The 19,891-nt window shown below is 39.7% G+C and overlaps 1 protein-coding gene across 4 annotated transcripts in view; it reads right to left on the bottom strand.

Moving 5' to 3' along the window:
* mical3b (microtubule associated monooxygenase, calponin and LIM domain containing 3b) overlaps positions 1-19,891 on the bottom strand; it is a 75,811-nt gene that overhangs the window by 33,365 nt on the left and 22,555 nt on the right. For all 4 annotated transcript variants that reach the window (XM_037536749.1, XM_037536753.1, XM_037536744.1 and 1 more), the window contains exons 9-17: positions 16,967-17,082; positions 16,743-16,869; positions 14,758-14,842; positions 14,502-14,649; positions 12,832-13,028; positions 12,614-12,720; positions 12,461-12,532; positions 9,585-9,764; positions 1,079-1,189 (exon numbers count right to left, since the gene is read on the bottom strand). In XM_037536749.1, coding sequence (XP_037392646.1) covers positions 1,079-1,189; positions 9,585-9,764; positions 12,461-12,532; positions 12,614-12,720; positions 12,832-13,028; positions 14,502-14,649; positions 14,758-14,842; positions 16,743-16,869; positions 16,967-17,082 — 1,143 coding nt within the window. The remainder of the gene's footprint in view (positions 1-1,078; positions 1,190-9,584; positions 9,765-12,460; positions 12,533-12,613; positions 12,721-12,831; positions 13,029-14,501; positions 14,650-14,757; positions 14,843-16,742; positions 16,870-16,966; positions 17,083-19,891) is intronic.

Raw genomic sequence — 19,891 nt, 5'->3', positions numbered from 1 at the left:
TGGCAAATGTTTTATAAACTAGGCATACATGTATCTTATTATATACTATGCAAAAGTTAGAGAACACCCTTCATTCACTTAATTTCCAGTCAAAAACTCATTAAGTAATAATGAGAAGCCTCAACAATTAAACATAATATCAGATTTTCAGCATTTAGTGTATCCATTCTACCTTTATTACATCTTCCATTCTTTTCTGGAGACTCAGTTTCTTAAAGAAATCTGCAGCCATACCTCCAAAGTTCAGTCTTAGAAGTTGGTTTAGCATTTTTTTATCTTCTCACAATCCAAATAATCCCAAACACATTCAGTGATGTTGAGGTTTGGACTCTGGGGTGGTCAATACACTGGTCTGAGAACCACCAGTATCTCCTTTTCTCTCCTTTCCACAACTACGCATCCTTTCAGTCCCATAGCGCTGAGTCGTCTTCTCACAGTGGAAGGATGGACAGAAATACCTGTGGATGTTTTCAGATATGAAGCAGCTTGGTTTTCTCCTCTCTCTCAAAGATGAAAGCTTTAAGCGCTGTTTATCTGATGAGGACAGTTTTGGTGTCTACCAGTTCTTGCATGGTTGTTAGGAGTCCTATTTTTTCTCCAGATTTTGAAACTTTTACTTTTTCACTTGGGTGTTAGACTTTCAACTTTCTAATGCAGGTAAATGATCTTATATCTGACCTCCTCAGAAATATCTCTTGAAAAATGTTATACTAAATGGCTGTTTTGACTGGAAATTCATCAAATAAAGGGCAGTCTCTGACTTTTGCACTGTACTGTACAATTTATTATCTGTATTACTGCACAGTATTAGAGGGTTAGGGCATTTGCTGGGCTGAACACATGCCAGTTATCTGCAGTGCTGCTCTCTGGCAGAGATACACAGGTGAAATGTCACAAAGCCACAGTCTGTGTAGAGAAATTGGATTACAAAGACAGACAGAGAGACAGACACACAAATACAGTGTGGGCCAAATTAGTGTACTAGTAAAGCTGTGGTAACTGGTTCACACACAGACACACACACCCACACACACACACACACACACACATACACACTCAGTGTTAAGCATGAGCTTACCAGCTCCCGCTTGTCAAGAAGAGGCTTGAGGTCATCCTGCTGTCTGTGGAGCTGACTGGCTATCTGCTCAGCCAGTGAGCTCACTCCCCCTGTGTACATCTTAATGTACCTCTACCAACGAGAGACAAACATGGTGGAAGAAATGCATGAGACAGAAATGACGTGATGAATGGCTTCCATTCATTTATGTTTAAAAATAAATAAATAAATAAAAAAGGACTTTAATGGAAATTATGCTTCCTTGCACTCACAAACAAGTACAGCTGCTCTCATTATGCCAGTTCCATCATTGGAGAATTTGCTCTCTGCATTATTGCCTATGCACCCAGTACCGATTTTAAGGAGTGAATAATAACTCTAATAACTCTGATAATCACTCCGATCTAATTTTAGATTTATATATCAGACTTTACTCCAATAAGGTCAATTAAATAGTGCTTTACCGACTGATATGACCATAAGTTCTCAGTTGTCACACTTCTTAAATGCAATTAAAAACAGCAGAAACTCAAATTATCTTAAATAATATGAAATACTGCAGTGCTGGGCCGTGGTGGACGAAGTACACAAACCACGTACTTGAGTTAAAGTAGAGATACCCAAGGTAAAATATTATTGCAATAATAGACCTCCACTTGAGTAAAAGTACTAAAGTATTTGACTTCAAATGTACTTAAGTTTCAAAATTAAAAGTACTAAAAGATTAATTAACTTCATGCAACTTAGTTACAAGTTTAAGTTGAATAAAAACTGGCTTTAAACTCAGATTCACAAATTAGTTTTTCCTTCACTATATTGATCAGTAGGTCTCTGTTCATAAACATAAACCAGCCAAAACTAATTTAGTTAGGTTAGTTCATCATTTATGTTGAACAGACTCTCCCAAACTTTTACGCTGCTGCGCTGACACTGAACCTTATATTTGCACTCGGCCAGTATTACCAACAGGTCAAAACAAGCTCACAAAGTGACCGCTGTGCCCTGTCTGATGTTCTTGCTTTGCGCTTCTTTCATTTTGACACACACACAAAAACCAAAAGGAATGACAGATTTCACAAAATGTAGTGGAGGAAAAAGTCAGATATTTCACTCTGAAATGTAGTGGAGTGAAAGTAAAAAGTCACCCAATAATGGAAAAACTTCAGTACAGATACATCAAAAAGTACTGAAGTACAGTAACAAATTACATTTGCTTAGTTACTGTCCACCACTGGCGCTGGGAAGCGGCTGCCCATAATTCCTTACAATATTCTGTTAATTACCTTTTATTTTTCATTAATTCTCTTCATACAGCTTCAACAAGCTTTATTAAATCCAGAACACTGCAGGCAGAGTTCTTACAAGAACTAGAAATTTGGATCATATCAGCCCAGTTTCATCAAACCTGCACTGGCTGCCAGTTAAATTTGAGTACAAAATTCTTTTACTGGCATATAAAGCTCTAACCAGTCCCTCAGTACCTGAGTGAACTTCTCTCTTCTTATCATCACACCTACTTAGATCACAAGGTGCTGCTTGCTATTAGTACCTAGAATTAATAAGGGGGAAAGCCTTCTCATACAAAGCCCCCCAACTTTGGAATAATCTTCCAGTCAGTCAGACCCAGACCTCAGGCTTTAAGTCTAGGCTAAAAACCTACTTGATCTGGGGGGTCATGGACGTGAAGTATTATGGTAAACTGGGAGTGTTGGTGCCGTCGTCCCACTGGCTTGCTTATGCGGGCTCGGACCCAGATTTTCTTTTTCTGTAAAGCTGCTTTGTGACAATGCATGTTGTATATATAAAATACCTTATAAAAAATATATCAATAAACCTTGACTTGACTTGAATTCTCTGCGTAAAAAAGGGGGATGTTATCTCACATTGTTCTTTATGTTTGGATACATTTTACCCATTTCTCTTATTTTAACCTTAAGTTTTGTGTTCAGTCTTTATATTATAAAAAAGATGAATGTGGTCAATTTTTCTAATATTGCTCGTTATGAGATTACTGTAAGAATATAAAAAAGAATTTTAGCTTAATCCGTCTAGCTTGCACTTTACTCTTACTGCACTTTATTTTCAGCATTGCATCTTTAATCTGCATTTATATTATTTATGTTCGTTTTCATTTTTAATTTAAACTTAACAACACAAACACTTTGTCTTCAGTTTCCTTTTACTGTTTGTTTTGTTTTTGCTTTTATGTTTGTAAAACATTTTAAATGACCTGTTTATTGAAAGTGCTATATAAATAAACTTGCCTTGCCCATTCCTAGAAATGTCATACTTTTTGTAAGTCATTTTTTCATGTGAAAGTGTCTTATTCTCTTATTCTCCAATAGAATAAGGTAAAACGACCTTATTAGATTAAAAAGTCACTCAATAAAATTACTTTAAAATGTAGCAAATATCATAATTATCGAGATTTAAGGTGTTTTCACTCTTCAAAGGGTACATTTATTGCAGTGTACTACTGTCTTAGGGTGTGTGAATCTGAGTTGACAGTGTATCAATTCATTCAATTTATGATTCACTGGCTTATGATTTGATTCAAAGCAACTTTTGTAAATAAAGATTTGATTTCATTTAAATACACTTAATAAGATTATTACCAGTTAAAAAAGGAGCGCCCGCTGTTTAGCTGGGCTGCTGCAGTTAAGTCGTGTTTTGTGAGTTCAAGTTCAGTGTAGCCTGCACGCCGTGTATTAGCCCAGATAAAGAGAGCTTTATTTGGGTTTGCAGCAGCTTACTCTACTATATTCTTCTCACTAACTCCTCAAAATCTTTAAGATAAGATAATCTTTAAGAACTTTAAGATAAAACAGAGAATGAACGCTCATGTACGCTCACCAGCCACTTTATTAGGTACACCTTGTACCTTACCGTGCTAGTAAAAGGTTGGACCCCCTTTTGCCTTCAGACCTGCCTTAATTCTTCGTGGCACACTTTCAACAAGGTGTTGGAAACATTCCTCAGAGATTTTGGTTGGTTATTTGAGTTCCTGTTGTCTTTCTATCATCTGGAACCAGTCTGCCCATTCTCCTCTGACCTCTCACATCAACAAGGCATTTTCATCCACACACCTGCTGCTCACTGGATATTTCCTCTTTTTCAGACCGTTCTCTGTAAACCCTAGAGATGGTTGTGTGTGAAAATCCCAGTAGATCAGCAGTTTCTGAAATACTCAGACCAGCCCGTCTGGCACCAACAACCACGCCACGTTCAAAGTCCCTTAAATCCCCTTTCTTCCCAGTTCTGATGCTCGGTCTGCACTTCAGCAAGTTGTCTTGACCACCTCTACACGCCTAAATGCATTGAGTTGCGGCTGTGTGATTGGCTGATTAGCTATTTGTGTTAACAAGCAACTGAACAACTTATGTACCTAATAAAGTGGCCGGTGAGTGTGTGCGCATGAGTTTCAGTATTACACAACTATTAGTTGCTTCTTTTAACAGCATCTACATATGGAGCCATGGTTGTCAAAGTTCAAGTTGTAAAAATGAACATGGCTTTAGGATCAGCAGGGCTGAGCACTGGTGTGTAAACCTCTCATTCAGCATTTACTCCCTCATTCACGTCCAAGGTGAGCTTGTGAACGCCGCCTGAGCCACTCAAGCGCTGGAGATGGAAGAAAATGGCTAATCACAACACACAGGTAGGTTGCATGTGAAACATTTGTTTCAAGATGTTCATTTTGAAGAATTCATCACTCGTGTTTTAGCAATTAAAGCTGCACTATATAAGATTTCAGGTGTGCGTGTGCTGCCACATATTAAATAGTAATTTAACCCTTGTGTGGTGTTCAGGTCTGTGGGACCCATTTTCAATGTTTACCAAAAGAAAAAATTATGTGATTTATTATTACTTCAACCTCAGATTCCTTGGTCGTTGCTCATTTTCAGTGAAGAACGTATAAAATAACGTTTTCAGTGCCTTCACACTGTTCACCCCCACACATTGTATATATATTACACACGTGGTGTTGGGCTGAACCTACGGGGGGGTAAAAGTGTGGAGGTGCTGTGTCCTTCACTCTGTTCTCCTACATGGCTTGCTGTTGGTGTGTGTGTGTGTGTGTGTGTGTGTGTGTGTTTGTATATGTGTGTATGTGTTTGTACATTCAGTCACTGATAAAACCATTCAGTTTGTGAGAGCTGTTCAGTTAAAATACTCCACATCACATGTCCACTGCCTTGCAGTCAGTAATGATAAGAACACATGGAACACGACCTTCGCTGCAACTTAGAACATCCCAGGCTCAAACACACACACACACACACACACACACACACACACACACACACACACACACACACACACACACACACACACACACACACACACACACACACACACACACACACACACACACACTGAGTTTCTCTCTCACAAGGCATTCACACGATTCGATAGCCGCAGGTCAAATAAAATAAAGGCAGCTTCAAAATAACGGTCAGAAAGTTGCACAAACAGGAGCGCGTTGTTCTCTCATTTGCAACTGATAAACATTTGTACTAATGAACATTAAACCCTGCACTCATAAAGAGGCATGATGCAAACAAATACAGTGCAAACACATGTGAGCTGTTTAGCTTCTTAGAAAACAGAAACACCAGCACATCACAAGCCGTAGGGGGGAAAGGATACGAGAGGTCACTACGTGAGGTCACTAAGTGAACAGTCTACACTACCCATCCTGCTCTACTGCACAGGCCTCTTTACCTGCTCGCTTCTGCAGGGCAGAGACTGCACTTTGATCATTTCCTTGTAGCGGAAGCTCATCAGCTCCTGCTGCTGCGTACGCTTTTTCTAGACAGAGCACATGGAGACATCACACCTGCTCCACAATGCACAACGCCATTCACAGTATGTGTACTGCCTTAAAGGGGGTCTTGAGGGATGCTTTCGGTCTGTACCTTTCTCCATGCAGGAACTGGGGCTGGAGGCACAGGTTCACTCGGAGGTCCAGGGAGAGGAGAAGCACACGTGATTTGGTCCAGATTTGGCATGGAGCCACTCTGGCATGGCAGATCAAATGGTTAATTACAGAAGAGCTACAAAAGTCCAGAAGGAGCTGTGGGATGTGAATTTATGGCTATAGATATGTAGATATAAAGACATTTGGCCAAGCCAGTGAAAAATGAGTACTTAATAGATTTGTTATTATGTTATTCATATAACGTCACAAAGAAGAGCTTATCAGTCATTTGAATCGTTTTAAAGTATTCAGTGGTTGTAAAACTAATCAAATTTTATTTCCTCTTATGTGGGTCAGGGAGGTCATTTTTATTTGCTATTCCAGAGCCATGGCTGGGCTTGACCCACTGTAAATCATTGTAAACAAAATAAGACAATGCTGGAGCCTTCATATTAAAGGGAGTTCCACACATTTTCCAAAATGTCTGTGTATTTCAGTGGCTGAGATGTAAACAACGTCATTCAGAGTGGTTTGATATAAATGATGTGAAATGGTTGATCGTAGAGACTAGATTTTTTTTACAGTGGTGGTGATAGGAACCAGAGGTCGCCATGTCTACAACCATTTTATTCACTATTCTGAGCCACCAGTGAACCTACACGTGTCTTCTAAATTTTTCTATGTAATGTCGTTAATGATGAAATAGAATCTTAAAAAGTTTTCTTTGGGGACTATTTTGCTTAGAACACCCATCATGTATCCCTCCACCATTAATAGGTTGAATGGATTAGAAATATGTTTTAGGCCAAAACTTTAAGCCAGTAACTTTACTTTAATGTCCCAGACTTGAGTATTCATAACCGTTTCATGTAATACAATAACTTTCTAAGAGAGATTTTAGAGGTGGATGCGTGGTTCCCATCACCACCACTGCGAACGATTCTAACTCGGTACGTTTTTCTAGAACAGAGCATGGCTTTGTTTACATCTTAACAGAAATAAAATATAAATGGTTCCCTTTTAAAGAAATACTACTATGAAAAATGCATTTTTTTCTCTGATCTGCTGTGATTCATTTACACTTTTTAGAATGAATCAGTCATTGTAAGACTTCAGCAGTTATTGTAGAATTATTACTATTATGAATTATTATTTTTGGCACATAATATGACCTCATAAGAAATCATTTCATAACAGCAAAATTCACCCTTCTTTTCCTCTAACGTACTTCGATGCTGTTAGAAAAAAACCTTGTATCTCCTTTTTTTTTACATTTTCACATAATTTCCCTGTGTGTGAATTTCATGATGAATGGACCAAAAGAAATGGCCTAAACTTACTTGAAAGAAAGTCTGGTTTTCATTCTCCTGTAAAGTTACCATTTTGGAGATATGAGGTTTTGTTTCTTCTTTTTTCCTTAAAGGGTCCATATCCTACATTTTTCTTGAATTTTTAAAGTCATCTTAGAGCCAATTATGACATTTGTGTGGTTTTATGCTCAAAAATAGTCATCACCATTTATTTTTAACCTTAACCTCTCTTTATCCTTTAGAATAAACTGGCTGTTTTTGCTACTGTGCCTTTAAGATTGATATATATATATATATATATATATATATATATCGCTGCTGTCGGAAGAAAACCTTCAAAATAGTAACTTTACAGGAGAAGGAAAAAACTTACTTTACTTTCAATGTAAGTCAATGGAACCAGAATTTTTCCCATGTCATTTTGGGTCATTTCTTTTAGGCCATTCATCATAAAATTTACAGACAATGTAAAGAGTAACAGATTCTTTGAAATTATGTCAAAAACTGAAAAATGCCAAAAAACGGAGATACAAGGTTTTCTTCCGACAGCAACTATATATATATATATATATATATATATATATATATATATATAGTTTGTTTTTGATTTTGGCTGCCCTGTTCTGTGTCACATTCAAAAATCAGTCTGAGCTGAAACTCTCCTTATAACGTTAGTGCGAGTGGACTGAGCTAGAACTGCAGTGGGTTAAATACCTGGAAATATGTAAATGTATTTTTTTTTGTATAACAAGAGCAATGAATTTAAAACAGGCTGTTTTTGCAGGGGAGTGAACTGTGCTTTGAACCAATGTTTACATACTACATCAACCTCTTATTTGTTAAAAAGTGAGGAAAATTCAGTTTTCCAAGATACGGGTCCCTGAATAATTAATAAAAATCCATGAATTTTTATTTAATTACATCATTTTAGGTGCACTGATCTTAAAAGCCATGTGAATAGAATATTTTAACTTTTTTTTTTCGCAGTAAGCATGTGCAAGTGTTAAATAGAAATACATTTAAAATTTCTCCTTAATATTGAGATTTAAATTAGGTCTCCAGTCACTAGACGAGCGACTAATGGTCACATTTGTTCTTTCTTAAGCTGATGGATCTCTTGGCCAGCTGTTTGACACTATTCTGATATGGAAAAAGACATGAACAGTATCATCTGACCTAAACATCATCAACCTATTTGCTCAACTATGTGCTCCATGGACATTTCAGTTCTACTTCTATAACAGGGTCGGGAAGGGTGGTACATTGAAATGAACATTTTTTTATTTGGTCATTTAGCATTTTATTTGAGGTTCAGTTTAACTTCAGGTTTAGTCGTAATTGCATGATTTGTCTGAGTCTAAATCACTGTAAACAAATGACTAAATCTACAAAAAACGAAACAAGTCTGAAAATATTAAAGGAAAACAGAACACAGAATGAAGAAAAGGTACGTTAGGAGAAAAGAAAACAAAAGTATACAGTCACCAGAAAAGTCTGAACACCCCCAGTCACCAGCCTCTGCCCTCTACAGGGAACAAACTTGTAACAGGCATTTTTGTGCAAATGTTACTGCACAATTTCTATTTATTTATTTATTTACTTACTTATTTATGTATTTATTCCATTTACTTTTAAAATATTGAAAAAACTCATAGCACATGCACAGGTCACATTTTGTGTTGTAATTTTTTCCCAACATGTTCAAATGCACAACTAAATAGTAACTGTGCATTAAAATGTGCAGAAGTATGTTCTTTGTAGAGGATGTGTTCATTTATTTACCCATAAAAGATCACGATCAACATTATTTGGCTAAACTGTTGCACATGACTGCATACATCTAACGCTCAGTGCTTCATTAATACGATAATTGCAATCATCTCAAAAACCTGTGAGGACATAATAATTGTGACAGACTACAATGCAGTTTCTACATTACTGCAACCACCACACAACATCATTCCCAGATTAAGACACTAATTCACTACAGCAGTGATCGCTCAGTCTCAGCTACACAGCACACACTGTTCTATAGCAGTAACAATAGCAGCAAGTCTGCTTTACCAACTAACCTCAACCAAAATCTTCTAAAAGCAAAGACTATGTCCAGCAGCATTCAGTCCATCACTGCAGCAGCCACCTCACCAGCCACCAAGCAACGACTGACATAGCATAACAGTCCTCAAAGATCAAACACACGAATCCAAACAGTCAGACAAACGCACACAAATGCACACAGTGACCTACACAATACCAACACGCACACGCACGCCAACACGCACACACACACAAACACCTGTCTCCGCATCGCAGTGACCGAAGGCGATGGGGTGTTTTCTTCAAACTTGGCCAACAACTGCGTCGCCATCGACCTGACTCTGCTCTGGTTAGCACCAACAACTGTCACCGTCCTTGACTCTGAGCCAGGTGACACTGCCTGGTCGTGGTCGTCGTGGTGATCTTTCAGAGCCTCATCCTGTTGTGGGGAAAGAAAATGGACAAATAAAGAAAAGCTTACATTTATCAACCACCTACTTTGTGCTTTCACTCACTGGCCACTTTAAGAGGTCCTCCTACTTTAGGGCCTATACAGACTGTAGGCCATTTGTTGTCTTGCACAGTTTGTCAGCCACCATCCACCCCATTTATCACTGCTCAGTGTCTGATCACAGGACCACTGTTGACGGGCATATTCTTTTGAAAGCAAGTTAACAACAAATTTCAGCAAGATGTCTTTAAACAAGGCAAACAGTATGAAACAAAATCATGTATCATAGGTGCCATTTAATTGTCTACAAAACTATGCACCCAGCATGATGTGCACCACAGAGACAAGAGAGATTAGTGGAGTGAGTTTGTCACCTGAGACATTTTGCAAAAATTAAACAAGAGTGAATAAAATAATCTGATACTTTGTCATCTAAAAAATCAAATTAGGTGTACAAGAGCTGTTTCAGTGAGTGCGTTTACATGCACTCAATAATCAGATCATAATCATATTTCTGCAGTGATCCGATTATTCAAACAGTCATGTAAACACCATTCTCCAATCTAGAAATCCTATAACGACAGATGGATTTTAGCTCAGTAATCAGACTTCTCAGCAAATCTAGAGTCTTATTCTGATTTTCTTTAGATTTCTCAGTCTGAGCATGCGCGAGAACAGACTGCTGTATTGGAAACAAACGAGATGCAGCAAAACACTTTTGGAGTGACACTGAAATCAACTACATTGTCAGCTAAATGAAGGATTTAAATATCTGTTATCTTCTATATGATGTATTTTCTTCTTTTTTTAGGTAAAGTGCTGCAATTAAAAAAAAAAAAAAAAGCCACAGCATGAGGTTTGAAGTTCAAGACCAGAGAAGGATGGGTTCCCCTATTGGGGCGTGTTCCTCTCAAGGTTTCCTCCTCTCGTTTTCAGGGAGTTTTCCTTGCCACTGTCACCCTTGGCAAAACTCATGGCGGTTTGGACACGGATAATATATAGTATATACACCGATCAGGCATAACATTAAGACCACCTCCTTGTTTCTACGCTCATTGTCCATTTTATCAGCTCCACTTCCTGTATAGCTGCACTTTGTAGTTCTACAGTTACAGACTGTAGTCCATCTGTTTCTCTGATACTTTGTTACCCCCTTTTACCCTGTTCTTCAGTGGTCAGGACCCCCATGGACCCTCACAGAGCAAGTACTATTTGGTCGGTGGTTCATTCTCAGCACTGCAGTAACATTGATGTGGTGGTGGTGTGTTGCGCTGGTCTGAGTGGATCAGACACAGACACTGCTGCAGTTTTCAAACACCTCAGTGTCACTGCTCTGAGAATAGTCCGCCATCCAAAAATAGCCAACAGCGTCCTGTGGGCAGCGTCCTCTGACCACTGATGAAGGACTAGAGGATGACCAATACAAACTGTGCAGCAGCAGATGAGCTGTCGTCTCTGACTTTACATCTACAAGGTGGACGGACAAGGTAGGAGTGTCTAATAGAGTGGACAGTGAGTGGACACAACTCCAGCAGTACTGCTGTGTCTGATCCACTCAGGCTAGCACAAAACACACAAACACACCCCCACCAGTGTTACTGCAGTGCTGAGAATGAACCACCTAAATAGTACCTGCTCTGTGAGGGTCCATGGAGGTCCTGACCACTGAAGAACAGGGTGAAAGGGGGCTAAGATAGTATCAGAGAAACAGATGGACTACAGTCTGTAACTGTAGAACTACAAAGTGCAGCTATACAGAAAGTGGAGCTGATAAAATGGACAATGAGCATAGAAACAAGGAGGTGGTCATAATGTTATGCCTGATTGGTGTAAGTAAACAAATAATCTTTGACTTGACTTGGCATCATAATGTGTGCAGTGCTAGTACGAGTGTATCAGACACAGCGGCATAGCTGGGGTTGTTACAGATGTCAGAGTCACTGCTGAATTATCCAGCCAAAAGCAAGTGGTCAGGGGGCGGCACGGTGGCGTGGTGGGTAGTGCTGTCACCTCACAGGCTACCGCACTACCCCGGGCGGCCAGGGTCCTCTCTGTGTGGAGTTTGCATGTTCTCCCCGTGTCTGCGTGGGTTTCCTCCGGGTTCTCCGGTTTCCTCCCACAGTCCAAAGACATGCAGTCAGGCCAATTGGACATGCAATAAATTGCCCCTAGGTGTGAGTGACTGTCTGGGTCTGTATGTCTGCCCTGCGATGGACTGGCGACCTGTCCAGGGTGTATCCTGCCTTCCGCCCAAAGACTGCTGGGATAGGCTCCAGCACCCCCCGCGACCCTGACGGAGAAGCGGCTTAGAAAATGGATGGATGGATGGATGGTCAGAAATTGACCACCGATTAAGGGCAAGAGAAGTGTTTCCCATCTGTTGTCCTATGTTTCCTGTCTTAGTGTCTCCTCTGCTCTCAACACACCTGATCCAACTAATCAGCTCATTAGCAAAACCTTCCTGAGTTGAAGTGAGTATGCTGGGAAATGTGCAGGGCAGGGGGTTCTCCAGGACAGGGTTGGGAACATGTGGCCTAGAAGCTGACAAACATATACTATGAATAGTCCCAATCTCAAACTGTACATCAACAAGGTTGACCACAACAGAGGCATTTCTAATAAAGTGGCCAGTGTACACCGTTTAATGCATCTTTAAGCAAAGTATCCTTAAAAAAAGCACTCACATCCTCCGACAGGCCAGCTTGGCTTGTTCTCCTTCTCTTGCCCACTCCATCTGCATCTTTTTCTTTCTTATCCTGACAGATATAAATGCACTTTTAAATTATACACATAAACAGCAGAGCTGGGCTTGTACAGTGTGTGTATTTCTAGTGTACCTTGGGGTTGCGTTTGCGGGACAGACTCTGTCCCAGTCTGTTGAGTAAACACATTGGAGACTTGGTGCTAGAGAGCAGAGCAGCTCTCTCCTCTGGACTAAGACTCTCTGAAAGGTGAGAAAGGAGATCAGTATCTAAGTCTTAGTTCCACTTTAGTGCATTAAAGAGATTTATTATACTTTCTGATTTTCTGAGGTGCCATAAATATCACTCCTTACCACTGAGTGGCGCTGTGTCTTTGAGGAGGTCGTGGAGCTGGCTGAGGTACATCACCATGCAGAGTGAGTCACTCTCTTCCAGCATGCTCAGTTCTTGGATGGTCATGATGGGGGATACGCCAAACTCCCGTTCAGCTATGTCCAAGCCTAACTGCCAGTTTACCTCAGCCTCACTCTCCTCCAAACAATCATAATCACTGCAAGAATGCATCAAAAACACCAACCATGCAGTAGTATGCCAAGGTTTGCTCAGCCCCATAAAATATTATGATGATTTGTGAAGTGATAAGAAGTAAACACAACCTCTGCAGCAAAATATATTTAAAAAAAAAACAAAACTTTTTTTGCATAAATATTAACGTCAGTAACTTTAGACTGGTTTTAGGAACTTTCACCCACTCTTTCTTGCAGAGAGCTTCTAGCTCTTTGATATTCTTGCACCATCTTGAATCAAAAGCATGTCATAAAACTGTGAGGACGATTCAAAAAAGCTTCAGCTTGCATTTCCTAAAGTAGCTCTTGATGGATTTTGAGGTATGTTTTGGATCATTGTCCTGTTGTAGAAGCCACTCTCTCTTCACCTTCAGCTTCCTGACTGTGTCACATTCTCTTCCACAATTTGCTCATATTTAGTGGAATCCATTCTTCCATCTACCACTGCAATATTTCCACTCCACAACCCCATAGCGTATAGATCCACCCCCACACTTAACAGTTGGCAAGGTGTTCTTCTCATCAAATGCTGCTCTTTTTTCTTCAAAAATACATTTGGTGATTGTGGCCAAAGAGACTTTTGTACTTCATCAGTCCACTGCACTTCTTTCTAAAATGCCTCTGCTTTATCTAGATGTTGTTTGGCATACTTGGCTTACATGATGAGGTCGCAGGTTACCTTCTCGTGACTCTTTAACAACACTACACAGTAGAATGATGTGCCACCTCTTTTATGCCAGCTAAACTGTCCTGCAGGTCCTTTGCTGTCATGTGGGGGTTTTGCTTTGACTTTCTGGCCAGCGTACTAACAGTTCTATCTAAGAGCTTTCTTGGTTTTCGAGGTCTTGCCTTGACTTTCACAATTCCTCTTAACTTCACTTCTTCATGACATTTTGGACCATAGAAAGACAAACTAGAAGCACTTCAATATGTTTCAATAGACTTTACTTACTTTGTAGGCATCAATTAGATTAATTTTAAGATCCAAAGCCAGCTGCTTAGAGGAGTCCATGCTTTTTGAGTGTTAGCACTATGTTTTATAAGTGAAAGAATTTATTAAGCCATTTGTAATGACAATGCTTGACCTGCCTAACTAGTCTTTTAGTCATTAATTTCTAACAAGTTAATAAAGTTTTGATTTTTCACAACTGGAAGGGTGTCCAAACCTTTGTACATGCCACAATTATTTTTTTCCTATTTTTTAAGTTAATCAAATGTAAAGTAACTATAAATAAACATTTGCAGAAATGTATTATTTTTAAATAGTTTCCAACAGAGGTTGCATTTACTTCTTTTCACTTAATAAGTGACAAAAAGACGTAATCTGGCAGGGATGCATGTATCTGTATGTACAATCATGTATATTCCGCCCATTTCAGTTTGGCAATATATACAGTGCATGTACAGAGAGACCAGCATAAGCACACACACAAGTCTACACAGGTGTGTGAACTCACATGAGGTCAGGTCTGTATCGGTGTATAAGTGCACACAAGGCCAGCCCATTCTTCCAGGACGTGGTGAGGTCAGTCACACACACACTCCTGTAACCCTCCGTCTGCTCCTGGCACCAGCTCAGCAGCTTATTTGACCGAGCTGTGGAATCTGCACACAAACACAAAAACACCTGGTTTCTCTCTTTTCCCCACTCTTTCATATTCGTGTGTACCCGTGTGTTTGTATGCAGGGGTACACAGCAGGTGTCGTCCTCACCTTGCCGTGTGAGCCTTGACGTTGGAGAGAGGATTACGTCTGCTCCCAGGATCGGCCCTTCATCTGAGTCTATTAGGTGGCACACCTGAGTAAGGCAACACCAGTGACATTTGTAAGACAAAAAGCTTGTAAGACTGTTTGCATTCAAGTAGGTTTTGTGTGCATCAAAGAGAGAAAACTGCTCTTTTCTTAAAGCCCCCGTCATCACAGTTTCAAATGTTTTGCTTTAACAGTAAAGACATCATTGGACGGAAGAATATTTGCTCCAAAATTCCAGCTGCTGTCTGCACCAGTGTCAGTGGTGAGTGACACTGCTCATCAATGTGATTCAGTACATTTTTCAGCTTGAGGGTAAGGCCGCTAACAACACTAAGCCAATATACCACTTTATTGCTACAGTTAAAGTGGACCCCTAGCTAACAAACTCCTGTAAATGAAGTTAAAAGCTTATAGGAGGGTCCTGCAACATTTGGCTAATGCAAGTGGGAAGCAGCATCTACAGCTATGATACAAACAATAATGGCATAATAAACTTTCATAACAAGCAAATTTGGAAAAGCTCGTCTTCTTAAAATCCCACTCTTATTACATACTAAGGCTTATTATTCAGTAACTACAGGGACTTTGATGCAAACTGGCTAAGTTGGGCATTGGGCCTGCTGGCGGGCCCTGGCCATGTAAGGGGTTAAATAACGTACTTGCTGGGAGTTTGGGCTGGGACTTGGAGCAGCAGGAGAGCAGTCATTAACACAGGGTATTCTTTATTGTGTATTTTACATAGTGAATCCTTAAAGGGCCCATATCATGGAAAACTAAGTTTTCCTCATTTTCTTCTAATAAAACGGTTTGATGTAGTGTGTAAACACTGTTAAAGTTTCAAATTGTGCTGTTCACTCCCCAGTCCATACAGTCCATATATGGAAATTAAGCTACAAAAACAGCCCGTTGTGAATTCAGTGCTTCTCTGATGTTATGAAAACCAGTTTATTTACATGTGTCTGCCTATTCAGCCTACAGCTGTTTAGCCCCACCCATTCAAGCTGAAGTTATAAGGAGTGTTTTAACATGTCAAAACAAAAGAAGCGCAAAGCAAGAACACCAATCAGGGCACAGCGGTCACTTTGGTCTGAGCTTGTTTTGACCTGCTGGTCATACCAACCCAGTGCAGCACACGGTTCAACATCAGTGCTGCAGCGTAAAAATTCCCCCCCTCCCAGTCCTCCATGTGCTTTTGTTTTGTTTTGGTCTTGTCCATGTGATTCCTCGTTTTGTTTCTTCCCTGTCCTGCCCCCTTGTTTCTAGACTCCACTCTTGATTGTTCTCACCTGTTATCCACCTGTGTCTTGTTAACCCGTTGTTTCTGTATTTAAGCCTTGTGTTTTCCCCTGTTAGTTTGTTGGTGTTTGTATTGTTTGTATTGTGTTGTTGTGTGTTTGTTCTGCTGGCCTCCATTATTTTTCCTAGTCTCTGTTTTTGTGTCTAGTCTGTGTTCCTTGTTGTTATGTCTGCCCATTGTTCTCTCCGTGTTGGCTCTTTAAACTGGACTGTCTTGACCCTAATTATGGATTTGCCCCTAATAAATCTCGCTTCTCTCAGCATATGTGTCCGCCTCATCATCGCTCCCCATGTTACAACACTCTTAAAAAAAGATGGTTCTTCGAGTTTTTAGTAAAGAAAATGGTTTTATATAGAACCATGAACACTTGAAGATCCCTTTGCATGACTAAAGGGTTCTTTAGACGGATGGAGAATGTGCTGTAGATGGTTCTATACAGCACCAAACCAGATACCCATGTCATAAGTAGACCTCAGGAGGGAAAATGCAAGACAAATGTAGGATTATGTGTCATTATGTGTCACTTAAATAAACACTGCAACTTATATCGTACCTTAAAGGATGAGCAGTTTCCTCTCTTTAAGTGATGCACATAAAACCTTGAGTGCTTATAATGCATTTATGCACCTTAATGGTGTGTCTAACTCACCTGAGCTGGACTGATGAGTTGTGTGTTGATGTTGGGGTAGCGTGTAGCAGGGTCCAGGCTGTACTGGCTGTAATTCTTACTGACATTCTCTGGCGTTGTCTGAGGAAGCAACCGATACACACTCTCTCTGAGAGAAAGAGGGGGATAAAATAATTAATTCATGCCAAATCTTCACAGACATACGTTTGATAAATCATTCCAGCAGACAAAAGGCCAGCTCCAACCTCTCAGCCAGCACCTCTAAAGGGGCAGCACCCAATCCCCAACTGCGAACCATCCACCCCGTATCCATAGCAGCCAGGAAACCTCGAGCAATGCCTGTCCCCATTGGCCAGAAAGGCTAAAGAAAAGAGCAATACAGAAATATATGTTCACTCAATATCCACTTCATTTGCCACTTCATTATGTGTGCCTACCTTATAGGTCCCCTATGTAGATGTACAAACTGTAACCAACATAACTGATTAGTTTTTGACCACAGGACTGCTGTTGGCCAATAGAATTGCTGGGGTTTTAACACAATCCAATGCCATAGCTAAGCTCACAGCCTAAAACTATCCACCCAAGAGTGGCTCCTTGGACAGAAGCTGACATTTGATGAAGTCATAGAAGACAGCTAAACCAAACTGTGCATTGCTCCTGATGGATTAGTCTAACTGAGTGTATACAAATAAAACTTTATGCAATATGACAACAGGCCACAGACATGATATTCAGCTTCTTAGCAGTAATGTTATCTATCTGAAGGTGGATTTCTTAGTTTTAAATCCTAGAAAATCTCAGTCTAGAGTTGTGGCAACACTGTAGGAGGCACATAGGCATGCTTACAACAGATGTAATGATGGTTAACGTTTTTATATGTAATGGTGATAACGGTAAAATAGTGGTAAACCTGGAAAAAAAAAATTTCTTTGGGTACTGTTTTTCCTTACAACACCCTGAATGTACCCCTCCACCACATTTTTAAATGAGTTCACAGGTGTTAGTGAACAGCTGTCTTTCTGTACTGGTGTAAATGATTTGGCTAGCTCTTTTAATTCTTTATGTTTAAGTGTTTTAGATAAGGTCGCTCCTGTTAGAATGAAGATGAAATCTCTTGTGAATTCTACCCCATGGATTAATGAGGATATCTTGAGCTTGAAAAGGATATGTAGGAGGGTAGAACGGGAATGGAAAAAGTCTCAACTTCAAGTTCACTACTTATATTTGAAGGATTTATGGTCTATTTTTAACAACAGAATGAGGAGTGTAAGAGCCAAATATTTTAATGAGTTAATAACTGCAAATATACGTAATCCAAGGTTCTTGTTCTCTAGGATAGACAACCTGGTTAACGGGGTGGCTGTGATTACACCTAGTTCTGAGATTGATGCTGAACAGTTTTTAAGATTTTTCTTGGATAAAATCAAGGCTCTGAAACATAATATAGCAATTTCTTCTCGTTTAAATGGTGATGTGGCTCCTCAAAATGAAGGAGTTGAAATTTTCACTCAGTTTTCTCCCATTTCCCTTGAGGAATTAAAAGAAGTTGTGAATTGTTTACATCCTTCAACTTCTCCTGGTGACATTCTCCCAGCTACATTTGTTAAGAGCATTCTCGATTCTGTGGGCATTTATCTTCAAGAAATAGTGAATTTGTCACTTAACACGGGCTGTGTGCCAGATTGTTTCAAATTGGCGATCGTGGAGCCGATTCTCAAGAAACCTGGTCTTGATCCGATGGATTGTGTAAATTACAGGCCAATCTCAAAGTTACCTTTTATCTCAAAAATTCTTGAGAAAGTGGTCGCAAAACAGCTGCTGTTCTTTTTAGAAGAAAACAGTATTTTTGAGAAATTTCAGTCAGGTTTCAGGCAGAAACATAGCACTGAAACAGTGCTTTTGAGAATATTAAATGACCTCTTGATGAATGCAGATGCTGGGGAAGTCTCTGTTTTAGTTTTATTGGATATAAGTGCAGCCTTCGATACAGTTGATCATAATATTTTAATAGAGAGGTTGCATCAGTGGGTTGGAATATCTGGAACTGCATTAGATTGGTTCATTTCGTATTTGACAAATAGAACCTTTAGGGTATCTACTGGAAGAAAGTTATCTTCATGTGCTGATCTAACGTGTGGAGTTCCACAAGGTTCAATCCTTGGTCCTATACTTTTTAACTTATATATGCTCCCCTTAGGTGACCTGATTCGTCGTTTTAATATCTCTTATCATTTTTTTACGCAGACGATACACAGCTTTATCTCTCTGTTAAAAGGAACGACTTCAGGAGATTAGAGAGTCTCACTGATTGTATTAAAGCAATTAAGGATTGGCTGAGCTGTAATTTCCTCAAATTAAATGACGGGAAAACAGAAGTATTGGTTCTGGGTTCTCAAAAGGTTGCTGATAACCTAAAGAAGGAACTTGGGTTATTGGCTTCACAGATAAACCCTTATCCCAGAAACCTCGGAGTCATCTTTGACTCAGATCTTAATTTCTCAATGCAACAAAGCTGGTGCAGGCCTGTTATTTTCAACTGAGAAATATTGCCAAAATCAAGAAAATGCTCTCCTTCCAGGACACAGAGAAGATCATTCATGCTTTTGTATCATCACGACTTGATTATTGCAATGCACTATTTACATGTCTTAATCAAGGGGTAATGGCACGGCTGCAGCTGGTTCAGAATGCAGCTGCCTGGGTACTTACCGGGACTAAAAGAAGGGAGCATATTACCCCTGTACTGGCATCTCTGCATTGGTTGCCTGTTGTTTTTAGAATTCAGTTCAAAATTTTGGTTTTAACATACCAGGCGGTGCACGGTGATGGGCCAAAATATATTTCAGAATTATTATCACCGTATCCTAGTACCAGATCACTAAGGTCATCTAGTCAGGGGCTCTTAGTGGTCCCTAGGACAAAACGGAAACAAAAGGGAGATTGTGCTTTTTCTGTGTGTGCCCCCAAGTTGTGGAATGCTCTGCCTTTGGATGTTAGACTAGCTGAATCAAAGGACATTTTTAAAGGAAGACTCAAAACGCATCTCTATTCATTAGCTTTTGGTCACAGGTGATGCTTTTGTTATTTATTGGATAGTGCTGCATTGTTTTTATGGTTTTATGTCAGTTTTATGTTGTTTATGAATATAGCTGTACTGTTTTTATAGT

Source organism: Pygocentrus nattereri, chromosome 1 (genome assembly GCF_015220715.1).
Source record: "Pygocentrus nattereri isolate fPygNat1 chromosome 1, fPygNat1.pri, whole genome shotgun sequence".
Taxonomy (NCBI): Eukaryota; Metazoa; Chordata; class Actinopteri; order Characiformes; family Serrasalmidae; genus Pygocentrus; species Pygocentrus nattereri.
Note: the sequence above shows the minus strand (reverse complement) of the source record. Positions and strands in the feature narration are given on the sequence as shown.